General features: G+C 37.6%; 2 protein-coding genes across 9 annotated transcripts in view; one reads left to right on the top strand and one right to left on the bottom strand.

Moving 5' to 3' along the window:
- Positions 1-15,264, bottom strand: part of WRN (WRN RecQ like helicase) — a 120,389-nt gene extending 105,125 nt beyond the window's left edge. For 5 of the 7 annotated variants that reach the window (XM_058525164.1, XM_058525167.1, XM_058525166.1 and 2 more), the window contains exon 1: positions 15,124-15,263. The gene's annotated coding sequence lies outside the window, so the exon portion shown is untranslated. Of the gene's footprint in view, positions 1-3,579; positions 3,650-15,123 lie in introns of all 7 variants that reach the window. The other 2 variants (XM_058525165.1, XM_058525170.1) reach the window with 2 other exon arrangements.
- A 204-nt stretch (positions 15,265-15,468) lies between these two features.
- Positions 15,469-24,455, top strand: part of PURG (purine rich element binding protein G) — a 36,315-nt gene continuing 27,328 nt past the window's right edge. The window contains exons 1-2 of one of the 2 annotated variants that reach the window (XM_058525163.1): positions 15,469-15,939; positions 16,229-17,101. In XM_058525163.1, coding sequence (XP_058381146.1) covers positions 16,235-17,101 — 867 coding nt within the window. In that variant the 5' untranslated portion in view covers positions 15,469-15,939; positions 16,229-16,234. Of the gene's footprint in view, positions 15,940-16,228; positions 19,446-24,455 lie in introns of those variants that run through there. The other variant, XM_058525162.1, reaches the window with a different exon arrangement.

Here is a 24,455-nt window from a genome sequence, read left to right as displayed (position 1 = left end):
TGATTTCAGACTTCTAGCCTCCAAAATTGCAAGACAATAAATTTCTGCTAAGTCATCCAGTTTATTGTACTTAATTATGGCAGTTGTAGTAAACTAATATACCCCTATTACTAGTTCAGTTATTAATTGTCATATCTATTCCTCCTTTCCTTCTACAGCATTTATTCACAGGCTAGTGAATTTCTTCTTGCCTGAATCTCTTCTCCTACTCTCTGTTTTTTCCTTCGTGACTACCATTTCTTTCATTTTGTTCTGTATTTTAAGATACTTCTTCCACATGACTTCCAAGATGCTAACTTCACCCTCAACAGTGATAGTCCTCTTTCAGTTTGTCTACCGGACTTTTATAATGTTAAGATCTAGATTGTTAGTTTCAGAAAGTTTCTTTGTACTGTAGTTGAGTCTCCCTAAATGTAATATTCTTTCTTTCTTTTGTAAAAGTTATAACCTAGCCATTTCAAAGATCTGTTTCAATAGAAGTTCCCTATTCTGGATGTTCTACTGGTCTTCTTTCCACTGACGCTGCAGTCCCCAGGGAGACTGCTGTTTTACTTCACCTGTATAATTCTCTGTGCCATCTGCAGTAATCAGCTCTTTGGGTCCCTCAGGAAGTTGCAAATAGGGGACCAAGAGACCACAAATCTACTGAAGCATTGCAAGGCAATTTCTCTATTCACAGGTCTCCAAAGCTGTCATCTCAAGGTCTAGCCCCCAGCACACTGAGCCCATCAGTACAACTCCTCTGCAGTCCTCTAAGACAGGAAAGATCAAGTAGGCTTCCTAGGACCAATCAGTTGTTCAGTTCACTCAACAAATACCTATTTAGTTTCCAGCCGTATTTGTTCTACCACCGTAATTCTATTGAGTATTTTATTTAGGGAATTATGTTTTCATTCTCTGCTTATCTTCCAATTTTCCTTTTCCACAGTTTTCAGTTCTTTTATTAATACATTTCCTGTTGAATCAACTGATAATACTTATTGGGACTTTAAGTTCTTTTTTGTTTAGAAATTAATTTTTATCAACGGTCACCTATTCACTTTTTGAGCTTGATATCTATTGATTTTCCTCAAATATATTATGATTCTCGATTTACCACTTTATTTATAAACAATGGTCTACACCAGGAGTTGACAACATTTTCAAGTTCATGGCACATTCAGAAAAGGAAAATATTTTTATGGCAAACTGGGAAGGGGATCTGCAAGGGTGAATATAAAATTTTTTAAAACTTTTATTATATCTGCTTTTAAAATTAAAATTTTCAAACTTTCTAAATAAACTTGAAATTGTTTACATGCACATAACTTTTCTATATTAGGTTTTATGCCTAAAATGGCTACACACAATTCCTGAGACCTTGTAACAACATTTTCTTAATATTCTATACAGTAACCATCACAAGGAAGCTTTGTTAGCACAAGTGATAGCAAACAGCAAAAGAGGAGACTTTGCTCCAACACACTGAAAACTTCTTTTTCACCATTAACCAGCATTCCAACAATTCAGTCTTTTTAAATTGTACTTCAAGGATGCTAAAATTCTTTAATACCTCCTCCTTTTCTTCTACTGAGAAATAGGTTAATTTCTTCTAATGATATAAATAAGCTTTGAATACAAATGAAGTTTTTATATCAAGTATTTCAAAATAATGCTAAAGCTCTGTCTCAGGCACACACTGACTTCGCCCTACTAGCACTAATTCTTCTTTAGGATTCAAATAACACCAATTAAACATCACTTCTAAAACTATTTTAACTTCACTCTCTCAAAGCTGAATTTTTACTCTGAATCCATAAACTCTGTCAGTACATGCTAATATATTTTCCACATGATCATTGCACTTTTGATTAAGTTAATTCAAGTGCTCAAAATGTCAGTTAAGAATACCACTTTTTGAAGACAATAACTATACTTCAACAAATCAGCAAAGTAAGAATTATTCACACAGAATAATTTGAAATTTTCCTTTTAGTTTATAAATCTTCCTTTGGACTGTCAACACACTTCAGTAATGAAACTGCTAATCACATATCTTCACGTAAAGCTTAAAAGAAGGTACTGTAGCAGCTTGGATTTCACTGGGTTCACCATTTTTATGACATCATTGAATGTGGAATTCAGAACTATAGGCAAATTTTAATAAACAAGAGCTTCTCTGTGAATAAGACAACATATTACTTGGAATATTAGGGTTTTTTAATAAATATTGAACTTAATGTAAAGCCTTTATACTCTCCTGTTATTATCAGTCCCAAACTTCTACTGTTTCCATACTATCTTGTATGTTTCAAATTACTCATTTTTTACTTTGAATATTTCATCCCCAATTGGTTTTGGAACTTCTTTGCCAAGCAAATAATGTCCTTCCAGGTGTTTTTCTTCAAGGATTCTATAGAGCCTTCTAACGAGGACCATTAGCAACATTTATGGATTCATATCTGCAATGAACACCTTTTTCATTAAATAATCTTCTGGATTAGTGTTGTCTCTATGTCTCTGACAAATCTTCAACATATTTTCTAAGAGAATAATTGAAAATGGCAACTTTTCCATTTTCTTTGCCTCACTGGTCCCAAACATGTTGCATACAGGCAGGAAAAAAGGGCAGATGTGGCAAACTAGTGAGGTATCTGAGCTTTATTAATTGTGCAATCCTTCAACTAGCTTCTTGAGCTCAATCTGATTATCACTTTTATCAATCTCTTAAAAGAACTTTGTTCTTATTTTGTGCTCAAAATTGCTTTCAAAAGATCAAATCTTGGGGTGGGAGGGCGGTGGAGTAGTGGTTAAGTTCGCATGCTCCGTTTCAGCAGCCCAGGGTTTGTGGGTTCATATCCCGGGCGCGGACCCACACACCGCTCATCAAGCCATGCTGTGGTGGCATCCCACATACAAAACAGAGGAAGACTGGCACAGATGTTAGCTCAGGGACAATCTTCCTCAAGCAGAAAAAGGAGGAATGGCAAGGGATGTTAGCTCAGGGCCAATCTTCTTCACCAAAAAAAAAAAAAGAGAGTACAAGATATTTCCACTTAGAATGGTGTTACCTTCTAGAAAATGGACAGACTTAACACCAGTCTCACAGAAAGCTGCGTTTCAGTGGATTAGCTTAGAGATTTCCTTGTTCCTAAAACCTCTAACTAAGGTAAGGAAATTTATACCAACTGTTACCATGGTAACTGACTTGCCTAATTGCTTGAGGGCTAAACTGAATAAAGTATCCCAACCTTTTTGACAAGCATCAAAAAACAACAACAACAACAACACTATTAAATTAAATGGCACATACAGATAACCATTTCAAATCCAGGAACAAATTATTAACAAGTAGTTCAATGTTTAACTCTGATAGGCAATTACGTTGTTTAATGTGGACAAATTTACACTTACTACCTAAAATGGTTCAATTCTACTTTGTTCAAAATATGTAAAGGCAAATCTGATGAAATACACTGTTTTATATATTCTGATTATTTAATCAAAAATATAACAATGTTTACAATTACTCTGAAATTCGCTAACGAAATGTCATAAAAGAGTAATCATGGTATGTAAACTATAATTTCAATTTCTCACCTGGGCATTTAGCAAATTTTACAAACATCCATTGAGTTTCACAATGTTTTCACATGTTCACTATGTTTCTCTGAGGAAGAAAGCTATATCACCATCACTGAGCACAAAGGAAAATTAATAACAAAGGATAGCTGATTTTGCGAAAGTAGCAGCCTGCTCTAGTGTTAAAAATTATACTATGAAGAAGCAGGGAAGTAAAGTAGAAAGAAATCTGGACTTGGAGTCAGAAAACCTAGGCTCCCTTGGGGCCGGCCTGGCGGCGCAAGCGGTTAAGTACGTGCACTCCGCTGCGGCGGCCTGGGGTTCGCAGGTTCAGATCCGGGCAGGCACCAACGCAGGGCTTGGCAAGCCATGCTGTGCCAGCATCCCATATAAAGTGGAGGAAGACGGGCACGGATGTTAGCCCAGGGCCAGTCTTCCTCAGCAAAAAAAGAGGAGGATTGGCAGATGTTAGCACAGGGCTGATCTTCCTTACAAAAAAAAAGAAAAAAAGAAGAAGAAAACCTAGGCTCCAACGTTGCTTTGTGTCGAGAAAAACTATCTGAAAGTTGGAAGTAAGACAAAGAAAGGCCAATATGTCCTTTCAGTGTCATATAGGAGCACAAGCTCACCCAAAGATTACTTCATTAGGGAATACACCTTCATTTGACCCACTATTTACTAGTGATTAAAAACTCAGACTCTATGAAGTTACATGTTAACTTGTAAATTTTTGTCTAGTAAAGATGCAACTGAATTCTGTCCAGTTGAATAGATAATCTCAAAGGCTATGGTTTTTATTACCCTGTAGGAAAGCTCTGTATCTAACCTAGCAATCTTTTTTTTGTGTGTGTGAGGAAGATCAGCCCTGAGCTAACATCCATGCCAATCCTCCTGTATTTGCTGAGGAAGACCAGCTCTGAGCTAACATCTATTGCCAATCCTCCTCCTTTTTTTCCTCAAAGCCCCAGTAGATAGTTGCATGTCATAGTTGCACATCCTTCTAGTTGCTGTATGTGGGACGCCGCCTCAGCATGGCCAGAGAAGCGGTACATGGGTGCACGCCCGGGATCCGAACCCGGGCCGCCAGTAGCGGAGAGCACACACCCAACCACCAAGCCACGGGGCCGGCCCCCTAACCTAGCCATCTTATTCCCAAGTTCTTTCTCCAATGTCTATATGTGGTGGTCAACTTGATGTGTCAACTTGAGTAGGCTAAGGAATACCAGTCCAGAGCCAGTTAAAATATTATTTCTGGGCATGTTTGGGAGAACCTTTCCAGAGAAGCATTTGAATAGAGAGACTGAGTAAAGAAGATTGCCCTCACCAATGCCAGTGGGCATCATCCAATCTGTTGAGGGCCTGAATAGCAAAAAATGGCAAAGGAAGGGCAGATGTGCTCTCTGCTTGACCTAGGACATTCATCTCCCGCCCTCACACATCAGCAATCCTGGTTCTCAGGCCTTTGGACTCAGACCAAGACTCACCCTATCAGTTCCTGATTCTTGGGCCTTCAGACTCGGACTGGGACTTACACCATTGGCTCCTCTGGTTCTCAAGCCTTCACATTTGGACTGGAATTACACCACCAGCTTTCCTGGGCCTTCAGCTTGCTGATGGCAGATCGTGGAACTTCTCAGCCTCCATAATCACAGGAGCCAATCCCTCATAATAAATCTCTTTCTATATATCTATATATATCTTATTGGTTCTATTTTTATGGAGAACTCCGACAAATACAGTATGTAATCTTTGTTCCTCTTTGAACCAACTTTATCTCCTGTTGGTTTCCTCATTAAAGAACTGAATAAATGTGATTCTATAGTTGTAAATTCATTCTATATTTGTATGAGAATTTTTTGGAAAATTATGCTTTGACACTTGACCACTTAGTATCCATGTGACCTAGAACAAGCCACTTTACTTTTTTAAGTTTTCATTTCCTCATTTGTAAAATGGGATTATAGTCTTATTATATTACTTGTCTTATTATATTATTATCATGTATTCTATAACTTGCCTTATTAAATTACATTATCATTATATATTATATTAATTGCCTTAGTGACCACACCGTTGATGTGAAGATAAACAGCAATAAACACAATGCCCTATCTTTTAAATTGCAGTTGTATATGAATTGATATATTGATAGGAGTGGTGAAAGATCTTTTACTGCTATTATACCTCATTCCCTTTAGTATACTGAGAGGGATCAAAAATCTGTGGGTGGAGCTAGAGATACAAAATCCAAAAAAACTAGACAAAGTATATAAATTTATCAAAAGTTAATTAAGCACTGAAGTGCTTCATAGTTGGAATGTTCTTTTAAATGCTAAATTCAAACACAGAAGGAAAAATGGATTCATTCATACAAGAAGACTTTATTCTTACCCATCGGACCTGATCCAAGGAGTAAACTGAATTTCAACATGCATCTACTTTCTTTCTCTTAAACTATACTACACAAACTATATTTAGGAGGTTTCCAACTACTATCTAAATTACAATAGTAATATTCATATACCCAAACTTTTCATGTGTGTAGCAAGGAACAAAGAGGACATTTCAATGACTGATAAATTATAAAACTAGATTAATAAGTGTTTTCAAATAACCTAACACAGAAAGCTTATAAAACCAAAGTAGCTTAAATGCTTCAGCAATTCAATTTGGTTATCAATGCCCCAAATTTGCTTAGACTCTGGGTTTCACTTATGCGGTTATAGAATACTTACTAAGAGAGGAAGCTTCCAGTCAAAAAAGCCTTTCAAATGTAATTAACAATGCAATGAACTTTAAAATTTGGGGGTTTGATTTCTTTTCATTTATTCTTTTTCCCAGTTTTATGGAGATATAATTGACATACATCACTATATAAGTTTCAGGTGTACAGCATAAAGGTTTGACTTACATATACTGTGAAATGATTAGCACAATAAGTTTAGTTAACATCCATCATCTCATATAGATACAATAAAAAGAAATGGAAAAAAAATTTTTTCTCCTTATAATGAGAACAATTAGGATTTACTCTCTTAACAACTTTCCTACATATCATACAGCAGTGTTAACTATAGTCATCATGCTGTACATTACATCCCTAGTACTTACTTATAACTGGAAGTTTGTACCTTTTGACCACCTTCCTCCAATTCTCCTTCCTCCAATCTCCCCCAACACATCCCTACCCCTCGGCCCCCCACATGCCTCTGGTAATCACAAATCTGATCTCTTTTTCTGTCAGTTTGGTTTGTTTTTTTAGATTCCACTAAAGTGAGATCATGCAGTATTTGTCTTTCTCTGACTTATTTCACTTAGCATAATGCCCTCAAGATCCACCCATGTTGTTGCAAATGGCAGGATTTCCTCATTTTTTATGGATAAATAATATTCCATTGTGTATATATATACCACAACTTCTTTATTCATTCATCTATCGATGGACATTCAGGTTGTTTCCATGTCTTGGCTATTGTAAATAATGCTGCTATGAACACGGGGGTACAGATATCTTTTAATTTATTATATTACATATTTTCTGAAAATGTACCTTGCCCTTTGAGTGTTTCTATACTTACCAATATACTAGCAATGAGTTCATATATATGCATATATACACATACATATATAGACGTACACACAATCTATAACTTATTGGAGAAGATATAATTTACAAGGCTATCTCCTGTATTGCTTTTGAGAATGCCTTTCTACTTTTCTACGCAATAATAAGAATAGGAGGGGGTGGAGGAAAACAAAGAGAAACCCAAAAATTCATGACAAACCCCTCATTAAATTCCCTAATTAAAGAGGCAGTCAAGATTTTCATTAATCGATTGCTAGATTTCTGCTAATCTAAATTTGCCTCCAAATAACTCAAGCAAGCAAACTACAAAAGCTAAATAAAACCACCTATTAGCATTTGGTTTGGCTACAGTAAGTCACTGCAATTATAAAAAGTAATAGGATGAATTTTTTTAAGAGAACTATTTCTTTATAGATATCTACCAAATTCTCATAACTGTCAAATATTATATAATATCTTTATATAATAAAAATTATATAAAAAGCAGTTTTGTATTAATAAAGTCAATTGAAGTAAAGTGTAAATGGAACCAATCAAATAAATACAATAAAATGCCATTAAAATGCTAGCAACGAGGGAAAAGGATAAAAGCCTCTCTCTATGCTGTGTCATGGTGAGAAGCCGCACTGCCCATAAACCCAGGAGCATAACTTGACCTGAACTGAATCCATGGCACAGTGAAGAGCTTTATAACTGAATTTCATTATCCAACTGAATAATTCATTATTTTTAATGAATTTCCTCTGTTCTGTAAGTAGCTATAGCCAGTCAGCTGAAATCAACCATTATAAAATGGGAAACTACAGAGAAAGTTTTCAAGTAAGTCAATTTAAAACTTGCTTAGGCTGTCTATTTTTCCTTTTATATTTATTACTGTTACTTCATATGGTCTGAGATAAAACTTTACGGGACTGTACACTGATGGTTGCCTACCCAGCACCCACTCCACCCTGCACCCTTTTCACAGTATCATAAATTTAATTAAGATAATGACCAGTTACCCACAAAGCCAGTGTGCTTCAGGGAAGCTGCCCCTACTCCCAGCTCCCATGGTAAACCCAACCGATCTAAAGGTAATCCTATTCCCCTTGCCACAATGATGATTCAGAAATTCAGGCCTAAACTCAAGGGCATTCCCCTGGATTTGGTTTAAGAATAAAATATACGACTTAATTCAGGCCAATAAGACACAAAAGATGTTTAGGAAGATTTCTGAGAATAACACTGTCTTGCTCTTGTAAGAAAGTTACCAGAAGAGATGCCCTCTGAGAATGTAAGCCTGGGTCTTCTACAGCATTTTGACACCATGATGGAAGTCAGCCAGAGGAAAAAGCCAACTTAGGTAAAAGGCCAACATAGAGAAGAAGGCAAAAATCAGAAATGGAGCCACAATGGACTAAACCAGTCTTCAAGTCAGCCCTACCTCTGCCTTCAAGTTACATTTTAATAATAAATTTCCTTACTTTTTAAGCCTGTTTGAATCAAGATTTCTGTACTTGCATTCTAACTAATACACGAATATAACTGAAAATAAAATTATGTGGTCAATTCTTTTCTTTCTTTAATATCTTATCTTAAATAAAAATAAATTATAAGGCAAAACAAAATAGCCACACAAAGTATACTATACCAAAAGTTTCATAACTTCATATATTGAGGACTTTAAAAACTTTTTTTAAGTCAGAATAAGAATCAAAATAACACTAAACAGCAATTTAACAGAAAACTATAACTTAAATGGGCATGATGTTTAACTTTAGGATGCAAAGCTCTGCATTGGGTTGAAATTCAGCATTGCCAGGTAGAAAGAAAAATGCATAAATTTTACAATAAGACCAATTTGAGTGTGGGAGGAAGAGTTAAAGATAAAAATGGAGACTGGGTGAAAAAGAAATTGGAAAATTAATACACGATTCTAAAAGCAACCATAATCTGAACACACATTCTTCCAAAGAAGACATATAAATGGCCAACAGGCACATGAAAAGATGTTCAACATCACTAATTATTAGGGAAATGCAAATCAAAACCACAATGAGATATCACCTCACACCCATCAGAATGGCTATTATTAAAAAGACAAGAAATAACATGTGTTGGAGAGGATGTGGAGAAAAGGGAACTCTTGTACACTGCTGGTGTGAATGTAAATTGGTGCAGCCACTATGGAAAACAGTATGGAGATTCCTCAAAAAAACTAAAAATAGAACTACCATATGATCCAGCTATTTCACTGCTGTATTTATCCAAAAAACATGAAAACACTAATTTGAAAAGATATATCCACTCCTATGTTCACTGCAGCATTATTCACAATAGCCAAGACTTGGAAACAACCTAAGTGCCCACTGAAAGATGAATGGAAAAAGATGTGGTACGTATACACAATGGAATACTACTCAGCCATAAAAAAGATGAAATCTTGCCATTTGCGACAACATGGATGGACCCTGAGGGTATTATGCTAACTAAGCAAAATAAGTCAGACAGCAAAAGCCAAATACCATATGATTTCACTCATATGTGGAAGATAAACAAACACATAGCTACAGAGAACAGTTTGGTAGTTACCAGAAGGGAAGAGGGGGTGGGAGGAAGAGAGGTAGAGGGGCACATGTATACGGTGACATAGAGTAACCAGACTTTTGGTGGGGAACAGGATGTAGTCTATAAAGAAGGCAAAATACAATGATGTACAACTGAAATTTACACAATGTTATAAATCAGTGTTACTACAATCAATCAACCAAAGCAACCATAAATTTATCCAATGCAAATCTTTCATAAGAAATTCAAATATAGTCTCTTCAGACAGGGCAAGTTTATACAAAATGAATAAAAGGAAAAGTCTGCAATTTTGTGATTGTATACCTCCTAGAAGGCAAAAGTTACCTTCCAGTCTAATTATCTTTCCACTGTACTTCAGTGCCTTCATTTTATGAATAAACAGAAAAAGCAGATCAGGTGGCAAGTGGTGACGTCTCATCAAAATTTCCAGGAGAAGCAACAAAGCTTTGATATTTTTTCCAATGGCTTCTATTATTCCTACTGCAGAGTAGGAAGATCCCATACCTCCCTCTTCTCAGCCTCAAAGAGAACTAAAGAGAGGGTGAATCTCTGCCCTCCCTTGAAGAGCTAGCCTATCAGAACAAAGGCAGAAGAGATCATAAAAAAGCCGAGACAAGAACAATGGAATCAGAAAGAAACAAAGGTTTGAAGTAGGCTCAGGAGGAAGATCATTGGTTCCACTTATTTTGGGGAGAACATGAAATTATTCTAATTTCTTATTTCCCTATGAAGAAATTAAAAAACCATCCTCTTTCTTAACCCTCCCATATATAAAACATTTTATCAAAAAAAGAAACAAAATCACCTTTAAAAGAGGCTGACTGCTATTAGTAACCAGCTTTTACACCAGGTAAGTTTAATTTTTATCAAAAACCTAAAGTCTCCTAAAATAAATAATTTTTGCCCAGTATCTCTTTGAGGCCTGGTAATTTATCTATTTGATTAAAAGGAACAAATACTCCTGAGATGACCAGATTCAAGATAAGCATACCCAAATTAAGTTCTTTTCTATATATGAGCAAGAATGAATTAGAAAATATAATTTATAATTAAACTCAATAATAGCAAAAATGATCAAGGAATAAAGATAACATAAAATATATGAGACCCATTTTAAAGACAACTAGAAAAGTTTACTAAGACATCAAAAGAGGGCTAGGTAAGACACAATGAGTTCCTGGATAGTTAGTCTCAAAACTGTAAATATATTAATTAAATCAATACACTCAAGCAGCAATGCCAAGAAAAAATGTCAGCAGGATTTTTCATTGAACCACACAGTTTACATTAAAGTTCACTAGGAAGAGGAAATGCTCAAGAGCAGTAAATATTTTTTTGAAAAATAAGACCAATAAGGGGAAACTCATTCTACTAAATATGAAACAGTACAAAACAACAGTAATTAAAGTAGTGCAGAATTGGTATAAAAAGAGAGATACAAATCAATGGAATACAACATACCACGTCTAGAAATAGATCCATGTAAATATAGAAACCAGACACATGATAAAGGAGGTATTTCTAATTTTTAAGAAAGAACACAGTATTCAATAAATGAGGCCAACAAAACTGTCTATAATTCAGCAAATATTAAAAAAATTAATCATATACAATATTTGCAAGAGAACAGAAACTGGTCTCATCATTTTCAAAGACATTTTGTAGAAGTTATCAACATCTTAAATCTGCATACCCTTCAAGCCTAGAATGTAGGTTTCTGATACACTTTCAGATTATAAAACTGAGCTGGATAAGAAATTACAGAACTCTAATGGAGAAACTGATGGCCTCATAAAAATGCTAACAGAAGAGCAAGATCAAAAATTGATTACATGGGACTGAATAAATTGATGAAGATGACTATAATTTTTATGACTTTTGTTTGAAATATTGCTGATTTTTTAATGTTTTGTTTTTCCAGATTTAAGGGAAACTTTTTCTCTTTTCTCTTAAGGAACTATGACTTATAGCAATTTGTAAGCAGAATTGAGGCATTTATCTTTTTCTCCCAATCTGATCCCTCCAGAATTTGAAAACTTTTGATGAGTGAGTATTTTTATTTTCATGGCAATATAGTTATTTGCATAAGTTCAATAAGAATCTGTTCTCCCTACAGCAGGACACAATTGGAAACACTGGTTATATTACCCACGCTTTGACTGGAATGTCACATTTGAGAAAAACGTGCATAAACTCAGATATGACCAAATAGCTTTAACGGACAAGGATTGACCTTATGGAATAAAGTCACTTGGAAATATTGGCCTGGTACCTTGCTTACAGAGTACCCAGCAACCTTAGCAGGTGAGTAAAGAAGGTCACTTCTCTGGCAGGTGCGAGAACCTCAGGATATTTTGGGGACCTCAAAAAGAGAGGAATTCACCCAAATATGTAGGTATTGCAGGCACAGTCTGATGACAAGTACTTGGCTTGGCTTTCTTGGCCTCAAGGGGCCTTTAAATTTCCATCTGAGATTCCTTATGAAAAGTTCCAGCAAAGCAGATTTAAAGGAGCCTATATGGTCAAGTGCTATTCTTGCTGTACTTATATAAATGATTGAGCTAAGTTTATTGAAACTAGACTTATTTTGTGAACCAATGAGTCTTAATTTGGCTATCTTTGGTAAAAATGAGGGTGATTTTAGAGAGAAAAATTATGTTTCAATAGAAACTATAATAGACATTTGTGGATATTGGATTCTGGTTTTGTTAATTGTCTTTGAGATTTTTTTTTCTATCTGCAAACTGAAGCTGGACAACTTGATGTAAACTTAAGAGAGAACACCATGACAGCCCATGCTCGGACAATCTTCACGCCTGTTGCTATATAAGCCACTCAAAAAGTTTACTGGAGCACTTGATGACATCATCAGAGACATTTCGAACTACAGGGGATACTTCAACCCTGACATCCAGAAATCTTGACTGACCATCCCCTGGGCCCAGGAATTGGTTTGTAATTTGCTCCAACCATTAACCTTGTTTTCTTTTTGTTTCTCTGGAAATGCTTCTTGTTAAATACCTGGTTACTTGCTTACACAATATAGGCCTAACTTTGGGAGACCCTTCCCATGTCCTAGAGACAATCCACAAGACCCGGAGAGAACTCGAATTAAGGAACTAGACAGTGTCAGATATTCCTCTGCACCATCTTTATCATGGAGACTGGGTCCTATTAAAATCCTGGAAACACAAGCACCGAGAAGATCAACTTCACCCCCACCAGATGGGACCATATGAGAAAAGCCACAGGGAATGGAAACCATGCCACGGAAGAAAATCACAACCAGGATCACCCAAACCTTGGCTGGCTCCATACTCTAGACACTGACTTCTCCAAATGGGCAAGAGAACCTCTGATACACCTCAAGTTGCTCTACAGAAGACAGTCTCCTAAACATAAGTAATGAATGACTCCCAGGTTCTTACCTTACTTGTTGGACAAAATTAGACAGCAGGCCACATGGCTACATCAGCTTTCATCTGGGGCTCCAGGCCCTAATCTTGATTGGTTTACAGGCCTCTTCTCCAGGATTCTCCAAGGATTAAGTTTCATTATGGAGGGAATACCAAAATTTGGGCTGTATATTTTGCTAATATGTGTGACTGTTTATGTAATTATAAAATGTGGACTTAAGTGCTGTTCCAAAGCCATTGATAAGGGTACTGAAAATATTAGTCATGCAGAACATACCTTGCTCTCCCCCCCCCACCAGGTACCCAAGAATAAATATTCTTGGGTATAAATAAATAAAATAAAGGTAGAATAATTTCATTCCTCTGACCTTGAACTTCACCCTTTCACAGCAGGAAGCAGCTAGAGTGGTCTTTCCCCCATTCCCCAAGATTGAGGAATGATCAAAAGAGAGTGGGGCTTGAAACTGAGGATGAAGGAGTTAAAATTTCCCTGGATTAAAGTTAAACTGTGTTTTGTAGCCAGAAGGTTAATGTGGCAAACCAAATAACCAAAGTTTCTGAGCTTGCCTTGCACAACAGCAGGAGGACCGCTGATAAGAGAGGAAGTTACTGATAGCCCTCTGCCTGCCTACGCATCTTGCAGGAACACTGAGAAACTAAAACGACTCACTGTAAACTTTAGACATCAAAGACTAAAAATCCACGGCACGTGACACATAGAACAGAGAGTCGCGCTTGTGCAGAGGACTCTTAAAACTTCAGCCCCCAAGGCCACATGTTCCCCCATCCCTACCTAAAACCCCAAATAAAAACTCTTGCTTGTAGCTTTTCCGGGAGTTCGGGATTATGGGGTTAGCTGCCCATTCTCCTTGCTCAGTGCTTTGCAATAAAATTCGTATTTTCTTCCACTACACCCAGTGTCAGTGACTGGCTCGCTGCATGATGGGTGAGCAAACTCACTTCAGGTTCAACATCACTACCTCTACTCTAACTTACTGGCCTCCTAGGCTGCTCTTTGAACACACCAAGCAGGTTCCCTCAGGGCCTTTGTACTTTCTTTTCCTCCAGATAGCCACAGGACTAGCTCTCTCACTGCCTTCAGCTCTTTACTCAGAAATTACCTTCTCAGTGAGGCCTTCCCTGACTGCCTATTGTAAAATTGTAGTTCCCTACTCCCACTCTTCAGCCTTCTTTCTTTTATTATTCTCCATAGGATTCTCCATAGGATTTTCACCTTCTGACATACTAGGCATTTAACTTATTGCCTGTCTCTCTCCAAAATGTAAGCTCCAAAAGCAGAAAGATTTGTGTCTGTTTTGTTCATTGTTGCTATCCCCAGTGCCTAGGGTAGTCCTCAATAAATATCTGTTGAATTAATAAAGGGAACCACTATTCAATGACATCAAAATCTGAAGTGTCCTACCCATTCGGATCTCCAACTCCGTAAAAATTAACACACCGAACTATACCATCCTAAGGATTTTATTACGCTCTTCCACGCGGAGTAGTATTTTACATACCCAAACCTATCCACAAAACTCAGATTCAGCCAAGAAAGGGGAGAGAAAAAAAAAACCATTAAAGATTGAATGATTTGAACTCAAGAAATCCAATATAATTTGCTAATTACACATAACAGGCTATTTCCCTCGACTTCGTTGTGTAAATACAGAGTGGCTCAATTTCTCCAGCAATAAAGGCCATATCTGAAGGATACAACCCTAAGTGCACACGATAGGCGACCAGTCGCACAAGCTGGGAGCGGGAGGGGCGGGGAAGACACTTTTTAACTGACGGAAGCTCTGATAAGGCCTGAGACGGTTGGGGATCCTTTTTCTGGGAGGCGGAAAGGGGAAGGAGGTTGCCCGTAGGAATCTCCTACACACAGCCCAGACGCCTGCTCCGACAGACCGAGCACCTCCCGTGGAGAAGGCTAGAATGTTACCCCGGGGTCTGCAGCTGGCGGATGAAGGGGTCCGGAGGTCACGTTACCTGAGAAGAGCCAGTTCAACGGGTCTTCTTCAGCTGGATGACTTGTGAAACGCCAAACAGCAGGACCTAGAACCCAGGCACCCAGGATAACCACCACTTCCACACACTATTCCTGCGCCGCAGAGTGCAGGGCACAGCGACAGGACGCACAAGGTACACCTCAGTTCCGGGAATCCAACCTTCCCCACCCCTCCCTCCAGGGTCCGCCCCGCCCCCGTCCTCAGTTCGCGAGGTGCCGCGCTGCAGCCCTCCCACCAGCTGGCTACACGGCGCGCATGCGCAGGAGCTCTCGCTGCCGCTGAGCACTCTGGGAAGTGTAGTCTCTATGCGGATGCCGGTGGGCCGCCAGAGTCCTACATCCCGGCGGAACCTGAAGAAGTCAGAACACTCTCGCCACCCCGGTCCTTATTCTCATCTTCACACCTGTCCAGTCAGCTCGCACTCGCGCTCCATCCCCACGCGCTGGGCTTCGGTCAGGGCGCGCCCCGAGGGAGAGTGCGAGAATCCCTCTTCCCTTCAGCAGGCTGTGCTGGTGGAGGCGGGGTCCACTGCCCGCCACCCTCCCGGTCTCCCCCCCCCGCTCCCCGGCGGGTGCCGGGCCGGTGCCCGAGGAGAGGCGGCGGCCCCCGCAGCGGCCGCAGGAGGGGCGGCAGCGGTGGGCGCCGCAGGCGATGCCCCTGCCCGGCTGCTCCGGCGGGGGGCGGTGCGAGCGGCGGCGGCGGGGGAGCAGGCGGGGGGCGGCGGCTGCAGCAGAGGGGCCGAGAGCTGGCGGCGGCGGCGGTCGTGAAGGGCATCGGCGGCGATGGCAGTGCTGATGTGAGTGTCTGCTGGCTGGGGCCCCCGGGGCTGCCGAGCCCGAGGCGGGCGGCCCGGCGGCGAGCGGGAGCGGGAGGCCGGGCGGCGGAGGGATGCTGAGTGCGCGGCGCAGAGTCGGGAGGCGCCGCCGCCGCTGCCGACCGGCCGGCGGGAGCGGGAGCCGAGCGCTGCGGCGGCCCGGGGTGGGGGTCCCGGGCGGAGGCGGGGGCAGCGCAGGCCGAGGGGCGTCTGCGATTGTTCTCAACACCCCTCCCCCACCCCACCCCGTGTGTCTGTTTGTCACTTGCAGCTGAAGATGGAAAGAGCCAGGCGAAGGGGAGGCGGCGGCAGTGGCCGTGGCCGCGGCGGCAAGAATGTAGGGGGCTCTGGCCTGAGCAAGAGTAGACTCTATCCCCAGGCCCAGCACTCCCACTACCCCCACTACGCGGCTTCAGCCACCCCTAATCAGGCTGGGGGCTTAGCCGAAATCCAGGAGCTGGCCTCGAAACGAGTGGACATCCAGAAAAAGAGGTTTTACCTAGACGTGAAGCAGAGCTCCCGGGGCCGGTTCCTAAAGATAGCCGAAGTCTGGATAGGGAGAGGCCGGCAGGACAATATCAGAAAGAGTAAACTGACCCTCTCCCTGTCTGTGGCAGCGGAGCTGAAGGACTGTCTAGGGGACTTCATCGAGCACTACGCGCACCTGGGCCTGAAAGGCCACCGGCAAGAGCACGGCCACAGCAAAGAGCAAGGCCCCAGGAGGAGACAGAAGCACTCGGCACCCTCCCCACCAGCGTCCGTGGGGTCCGAAGAGCACCCCCACAGTGTCCTCAAAACAGACTACATAGAGAGGGACAATAGGAAATATTATCTAGACCTGAAGGAAAATCAACGGGGTCGTTTCCTAAGGATTAGACAAACCATGATGCGGGGGACTGGCATGATAGGTTATTTTGGCCACAGTTTGGGCCAGGAACAGACTATTGTCCTCCCAGCACAAGGAATGATTGAGTTTCGTGATGCCTTGGTTCAGCTAATTGAAGACTATGGTGAAGGGGACATAGAAGAACGAAGAGGTGGAGACGATGACCCACTGGAACTCCCAGAGGGGACTTCTTTCAGAGTGGACAATAAAAGGTTCTACTTTGATGTGGGCTCTAATAAATATGGAATTTTCCTGAAGGTAAGTGAGGTGAGGCCACCTTACCGTAATACTATTACTGTTCCATTCAAAGCTTGGACAAGGTTTGGGGAGAATTTTATCAAGTATGAAGAAGAGATGAGGAAAATTTGCAACAGCCATAAAGAAAAGAGAATGGATGGCAGAAGGGCCAGTGGTGAAGAACAAGAATGCCTCGACTAGAGTGAAATTGAACTCCATCAGGCAAAATTTAAAATCATAAATTGGCTAAAAGTACTGATCCGTAATCATTTCAAGAAGTTTTTCCTCTTTTTGGCCCTTTGTTATTAGTAATACCTCTACTAGTTTATACTTCAAGGAGTCTGATTCTCATGTTATGTTATACATAGAACACTATAATTCTTATGGGAATTCCAACCTTCCCAGAGCTAAATAGTTTAGCTGCTTCAACTGCGCCAGACTATTGAGGTATGCAAATCAGCACAAAATGTGACATTCTGACCTTCTAAGTACCGTAACTAAGATTTACATTGCACTATGACATAATCCTGAAAAAAGATACATATACTTAATATGGAAGTGTGAATTTCTATTTAACAGGTTCCCCCAAAAAAGTATTCCATCCCTACTTCTTTAAAAGCTGCTAAGCTTATTCATAGGACACTTACCACAGAAACAGAAATTGACCTCAAGTAGAGTATAAATATATTTATTTATAAAAGTACAAGTAGAAGTATATTGTCCATTGGATAAGTGATTATTAAACAGTACCATTAAAGAATCAAATCTTAGAGTTACTGTAGTTTTCTATAATTTCAAATTTTGTGGTAACCTTACAGTTTTTAGTTGCCATATTAAAGCCATGGGAGAGTTTTAATTGGTTATTCTAAGCTAGTTAAAATCCCATCTTCACCTCCGCTTATTGTACCATATACTTGTGTTGACTTTTTAAAGTTTCAGGAATTACTTTTATGTCACTGTTGAGTGGGAGGCTTCATCCTATGGCTTTGCTATGGAAATCTTGGTGTTTTAGCTGTTCATGCTAATTTGAAGGTTGTGAGAAGTTTTCTTCCCAAAATATATCATGGACTCAAGGTGTTATATTTTATGCTGCTTCTTTAACACTATTTCAGAGGGGTTGGTGCACCAGTTAACTGATACAAGAATACATCTGTAATAATATATTTTAGTAGCACTTTTGCAATTGCTGCCCTTAAAACTGTGTCAACACTTCCAATATAAACCTGGCTTTTCCAGGTGTTTTAATTCCAGAAAAAAAAACAAAACTTTTTTTCTAAAAAGCATTTAGAATATAAGTTTTCAGCCTGGGAGTACTACTATTTGAAGATTGGTTATAAACATATTAGAAAGGAAAATTCAGGCATTTTCCAAGGTGCTCTTTATGATACTTAAAAAGGTTTACTTTACGTAAGACTCACCCATTTACCTGTATTAAAAATTACTTTTCAGGAAGTGCCACTACAATTTTTCAACACCTAAGCAATTTTTTAAACAAGTGGATATAGTGTATGTGTGTACCAACCACCCTGTATTAACTGACTGAAATTTTATCTGTTGAGCTGCATTTTATTCTGAATGAAATTACTGTCTTTTATCTTGGCTTTATTCACCTCCCACACAATAAGTCCATAAATCATGTTTAAGAGCCAGACTCTGATTTCAACCCCCAAATATAGCTCTCATTGATGAGAGCTGGCTGCATGGGTTGAGATCAGAATGTAGCTCTTCTTTTATAGGCTGTAAGTAATTCACAATTATTTTAACAAGTTTTTTCCTCCAGAGGTTTGTCCTTGAATACGTTTAAGTAAGATCACTAAGAAAACTTTATGATATGAATTAAGAAAATGAATTTCACTGGTTTGTTACTTAGAAACAAGCAATCAATAATCCGGACATATATGCTGGTATTGGTTTGAAGATTGTATTTCACGTTTCCTCAAGTAGTATGAAGGAATCTCATTAGTTCATTAAATTGTGGACCATCTGGAACAACTGAAGGTTAGAAGATAATGTTAGTACCAGAGTTAATAGCACATGGTGGGTGTTGAGATTCTAAAAGTGGCAAGGATCTTTATACAGTCCTAACTGTAAAATAACTATTGTAGGCTTGATACAAGATAGTTTTTGGTATATGAGGGAGTGGTGTGCACTTGAATTACTGTACTACTGATTGTTATTGCTGCCCATCATAGTGCCTATTAATAATAATCAACCTGTCAGATTTGGCAAACTGGAGCTGTGAATATTCCAGTATTTGAGCGTTCCTATCACTATTGCTGTGACTGTATACTCTCTTATAACCTTCCTTTCTAAAATATTTATATCCGTTAAGTCTAAATTATTTTTTTAGTCTGATAAAATTTGAGTGTGTGTCTATATATATACATAAGTCTGTGTGTATATATATATATATGCATACACACACAATAGTATGTTAGACTTAAATATATTTAATTCATTGTATATAAATATTATTAGTTTAATTTTACATTAATTGTTTAAGTAAAGAATTAGTTAAGCAGCCAGATTTTCCACATTGTATGTATACTTCAAAGTTTTTACCATCTCAAAGTTACAGATTGCATAGATGCATATATACCGGCGACTGAATATAATTTAGACTCATTAAGCCTTCTGTCAGCCCTCTTCTTTCATTTTTTTATAGTTAATGTATTCCTCGAAAAATGAAATGATGCTATGATTTTTTGATACTTAAAATTGGCAATCATTCATTAGCCATAATCAAATAAGATCCAGTTCAAAACTCTGGTATTAAGACATATATTGCCATGTATCTTAGAAAATAAGCTACTATTCTTATCTGTGCAATATACATTTTATTTGTTGTCATTTGTAACATAAATGGAGCTGCAGTGTACATGGTATTCTTCAAAATAATAGGATCCCTGCCTTGAAGACATTAAACTCTTAAGGCAACTGGATGTTAGAAGTCCAAAAATGAGCATTGCAGTTAGTAACCAAAATTACTAGCTCACTGTATAATTCTAAAACACTGATGATGTTTGCACATAATAATCCAAGCATAATGAGGTACAGACTCAAACTGTAATAATATAAGCTAATAGTATGAAATTTGGAAACGGGTTCCTCATAATAGTTGGCAGTGTGCTCCTAGCAATTGAAAGCAGCAGTAATCTGTTGCTTATATGCAAAAGATGCAATGTATTATAAAAGTATTAAAGTTCTGCCACACTTTATAATTTTCCTTGTTAAAGCCCCAAACTGCCATGTCCCTTAAACTTGAGTCAAACACAAGCTTATTTGCACTAAAGAGCATGGCCAAAAAAGAAATGACAGGGTGGAAAAGCTAGTTGGAACCTCTTGAAATAATTGGTTCTAATGGGAGAAGTTCACATTTGTCTATTTGAAAGCTATATGATCCAGGCAGACAATCTGTCAGTTCACTAATTTAATAATGCACTTTACCTTTTGTATATATAAAATGTACATTTATGCCACTGGACAGGTGGGATGTGTTTCAATAACCGTAGTTAGAATCTGTAGGGTGATCTCTTGCATGCATATGTTTGTGTCGAAACTGCTGTAGTAACAAGTTTCTATTAAATCAGTGTAACGGAGAAGGGTAGAAGATGCTTTTGAAACAAATCCCAATACATTTAACAAAGAATTTTAAAGTAGAGCTCATATTTGTATTCTTAAGGACTAGAATCAATAAAAAACTATTTCTAGCCCAGATTAGTATTACAGTAGAGAATATATCTAGTTGAAACTCCCCATAATACCCTGGAAGTTAATTTTGGGAATTTGTGCAGACAAAATTTTTTTAATGATTCTGTTTCATTGTTGATGCGTGTTTAAATAACTAATGAAAAGACAGAGTACGTGATACTGTATTAGAATTAAAAGTATGGTTGGCTGATATGGCGTCATTAAGAAAATACCCAAACTAAAGAAATAAAGTTTAAAATTAAGGGAATGCAAAGAGCCTAAGAACAGTTGCTAAAATACATACGGTATTATTTCAAAATTTGCAGAGGAACTAACTTTCACCAACCAAAAAGGGTATTGGGGGATTTAGTGTGTCCTTCCATCCTAAAGACTTCCTAAGATGTACATTTGAAAACTAGATAATTGTTGCTTAATAATAGGTTGTATGTACTTTACTAAGAAACACTGTGTACTGACAATTCATCAAGAGTATGCTATATTTATTGCATTCATTTTATAACTCTGGATAAGAATACATTATATATAGTCATCCTATCTTAATATAATCATGTATTTATATTGTAATTTTGCAAATATTTTCAGTAAAATAAACATTTATCTGAGCTGTACAATTTGAAGAGGATGAAATTGGAATACACCCTCAGACACTCATTTTTAATAAGCAGCTACCATTGAAAGCTGATGTATGTACTATCATTCCTTTAGATTTTGTTTTATGGTTTATTTTAATATTTAAGTGAATTGGACTTAATTTGAATTTTTAAGTGGTGTTCTGAAAATAATTTTTTCATAAGTGTGAGGTTTTTTTCCTGCTTGTTTCCAAATGTCTTTCATTGGAACTATTTATAAAATCCTATTCCAAGCTTTATGTAAGGGCTTTGCTTAGTCACCACATAGTTTGAGGTCTGTCCTTACCAAAACACCAGACGTCTTTGGCAGGATAAAAATCTAAAGTAAACCACAAAGAGAAGTTAAAATTGATTCTTTGCCAACAGAATAATACAGGTGTGATATTTCTCACTGCCAAATAAGATTTTTTAAATCTTTCTGAAGTTTCCCGAAGATTTCTTGAATTTCATAGAGAAATGGTGGCTAATGGCTAGCCCATCAGAGGGAAGAATGAGGATGTTAGCATGCTCTTGAGACAATCTATAGTCCACAAAACTGTAGCTATGAAGTACTGGGAAAATGTGTTTTTCCCAATTGAATGTCATGTGAAAATTGAGTTTTTGGATCCAGTTACTCTATCATAAAGTAAATATACCAAAATTTCTGTAGGTGGATCTTAGAGAAACAATATATGTGTTAGTATATTTTCTTGTATAGTGTAAAAAAATTAGTCTTTTTTCTTAATTTGACATAATTTTTAAAATTAAATTTATTTTAGTCAGTTTTTAATCAATATTTTTAAATAAGGAAAACGTACATATAGTATACAATTTAAATGCTACTGATGGGTAGACAGTAAAAAGTAGCAACCAATGTTACTAGTTTCTTCTTTATCCTTCTAGAGTTACTCTGCATATACAAGCATATGTGTATATACATATATTCTTTTTAAACATACAAATGAAAACATATCATATACACTATACTGTACCTAGTAGTATCAATTTTAAATCTGTTATTTTAAGTGAATTTTTTTCTCTTTTACCTAGATACCATACTTGATCTAGTTAACATAGCATTTAATTTGAACTATATTATTACACCAAGGGAACCTCAAGGAAATTTTGAATGAATCCCATTGGTATTTACTTAAAATGCAAATATATGTATATATTACTTTTAAAATGGGTAAATATTCAGTTTCCCTTCCCTATCCCTAAGCACCTTGCCTTCCTATCTTCTCCTCTTCCTTCCCTCAAAAAAGTATTGGTTTTTTTCCTGAAGTAATACAATTCAGGACTGGCAGGATATTAAACTATTTAACCAAGTGTTATTTTAGATTAACCATGTTCTCTAATGGAAAACACCCATATTTTAAAAGCTTTAACAAATTATCACTTTCAGTTTTTACTAATTCTATTACTGTTACCTTATTTTTATCCAAAGACCTTTTCATTATAAGAGCAAATGAGAACTAGAACTATAGTGAAAGGTTATGTTATGACTCTGTTGAGATCTTTTGATTTATTAACATGAGCTTTTATCTTTATGATGAGAAAGGTATAAGGTTATTAATGAATAATTCATTTAGCAACTTAAGTCAAATCCAATACTAAACAAAGGGATAACACTAGTCCTGATAGTTTAAAGCATTGATTCTGCATTGAAGGACCCAGAGTCGGTCAGATGTCCTTGGGACCCGAAGGGGTACCATGCTGATTTGGGGAGAGAGTAAAAACTTTGGGGCTTGAGGTTACAAGTACAACTAAACCATCTCCATTCTCTGCTGGAAGAATATGAAACAGTAACTATAATTAAGAAGGAAGTTAGCATAATTATTATTCCTAAAAATGTAAGCAAAGCTGCTTTAATTGTTCCCCAAACCCCACCACCACCAAAAAAATAAAATCACAATTCTCTTTTCATTCACATCAAGGGTGTAGTTTAAGGTTGCTTTTCTAAAGACCACCAAGAGAAAATTATCTGAAATATTAAAGGTCCCGTACTTGAACCCTAAAGGACACTATCAGAGTAAATATCCAATACTATTAGAAATATCTTAAAGAATATATGGGTTGAGGTAGAATTTTTTAATGGGTTGGTATCTGTAAATTTTATGAAAATGTTACAAGGTTTAAAAAATTAAAACATTGGTTTAAACTTGAGAATAATATATAAGGACTGCTACTCATGACTGGTAGCGTGATTCTCTGTTTGGAAAGTGAGAGGGGTGTTGTTAGAAGACAGGATCCTTTTAAACACATATTTTTAAAGCATAAAAGAGTTTGCTTATTTTATTCTAATGATAGCTCATTCTTTGCAGAATCTGTAACATTGATAAAGATCTCCTGGTATTTACTTGTTTAAGCTTAAAATGGTTTACATGTATTGTTCCTTATTTAAAGAAAGGGGTCAAAAGGAAGGTAAATTCACCTTCAAGGAATGAGTTTTGCCTAAATTTAGGCTAAAAAAATATTAATAATTTCCCATCCTTAATCAAGGAAGTTCCCGTGTTGGTGCTTTCTGGTAAATTATGTTGTCCAAACTTTACCTTCTTTCTAATATCCCTTGTGAGAAATTGCTTATTCTTATTGAGGCCAGTGGCTTCTACCAGAAAATAAAAACTTACTCATAATGAATTAGTGCTGCTGCAGTGAAGTTAGTTTGTGATGTGAATATGAAGAAAATACTCATTTAAATGGCACGTAACAGTCTCTTCTTTAATGTTGTTGACTTATTTCTAAGATTGGAGTTGTCTGTCCTCATTTTTCCTTCTTAGACTTAGTTTCTGTAAGTGTTATTCTATTCAAAGTTTTCATTGTTCCCAGGAAGTAATAGGGGTAAAGAAAAGGAAAAGTAATCCCTAAGAAAAGTGTTCATAGTATTTAAAAGTTAGAGTTGCTCAAAGTGTAATATTGGGGAAAAACATGCTTCTGTTGGTTTTGTCTTTATTAAAATAATGCTATAAGTCTGATTATTTTATTTGGTCTGATTACAGTCAGAATTTCTTTTCTCTGAGACTCCTATATTCAGAAATATTTAGTATTTTATTTTT

Source organism: Diceros bicornis, chromosome 29 (assembly GCF_020826845.1).
Source record: "Diceros bicornis minor isolate mBicDic1 chromosome 29, mDicBic1.mat.cur, whole genome shotgun sequence".
Classification (NCBI taxonomy): domain Eukaryota; kingdom Metazoa; phylum Chordata; class Mammalia; order Perissodactyla; family Rhinocerotidae; genus Diceros; species Diceros bicornis.
This window is presented reverse-complemented; position numbering and strand designations above follow the sequence as displayed.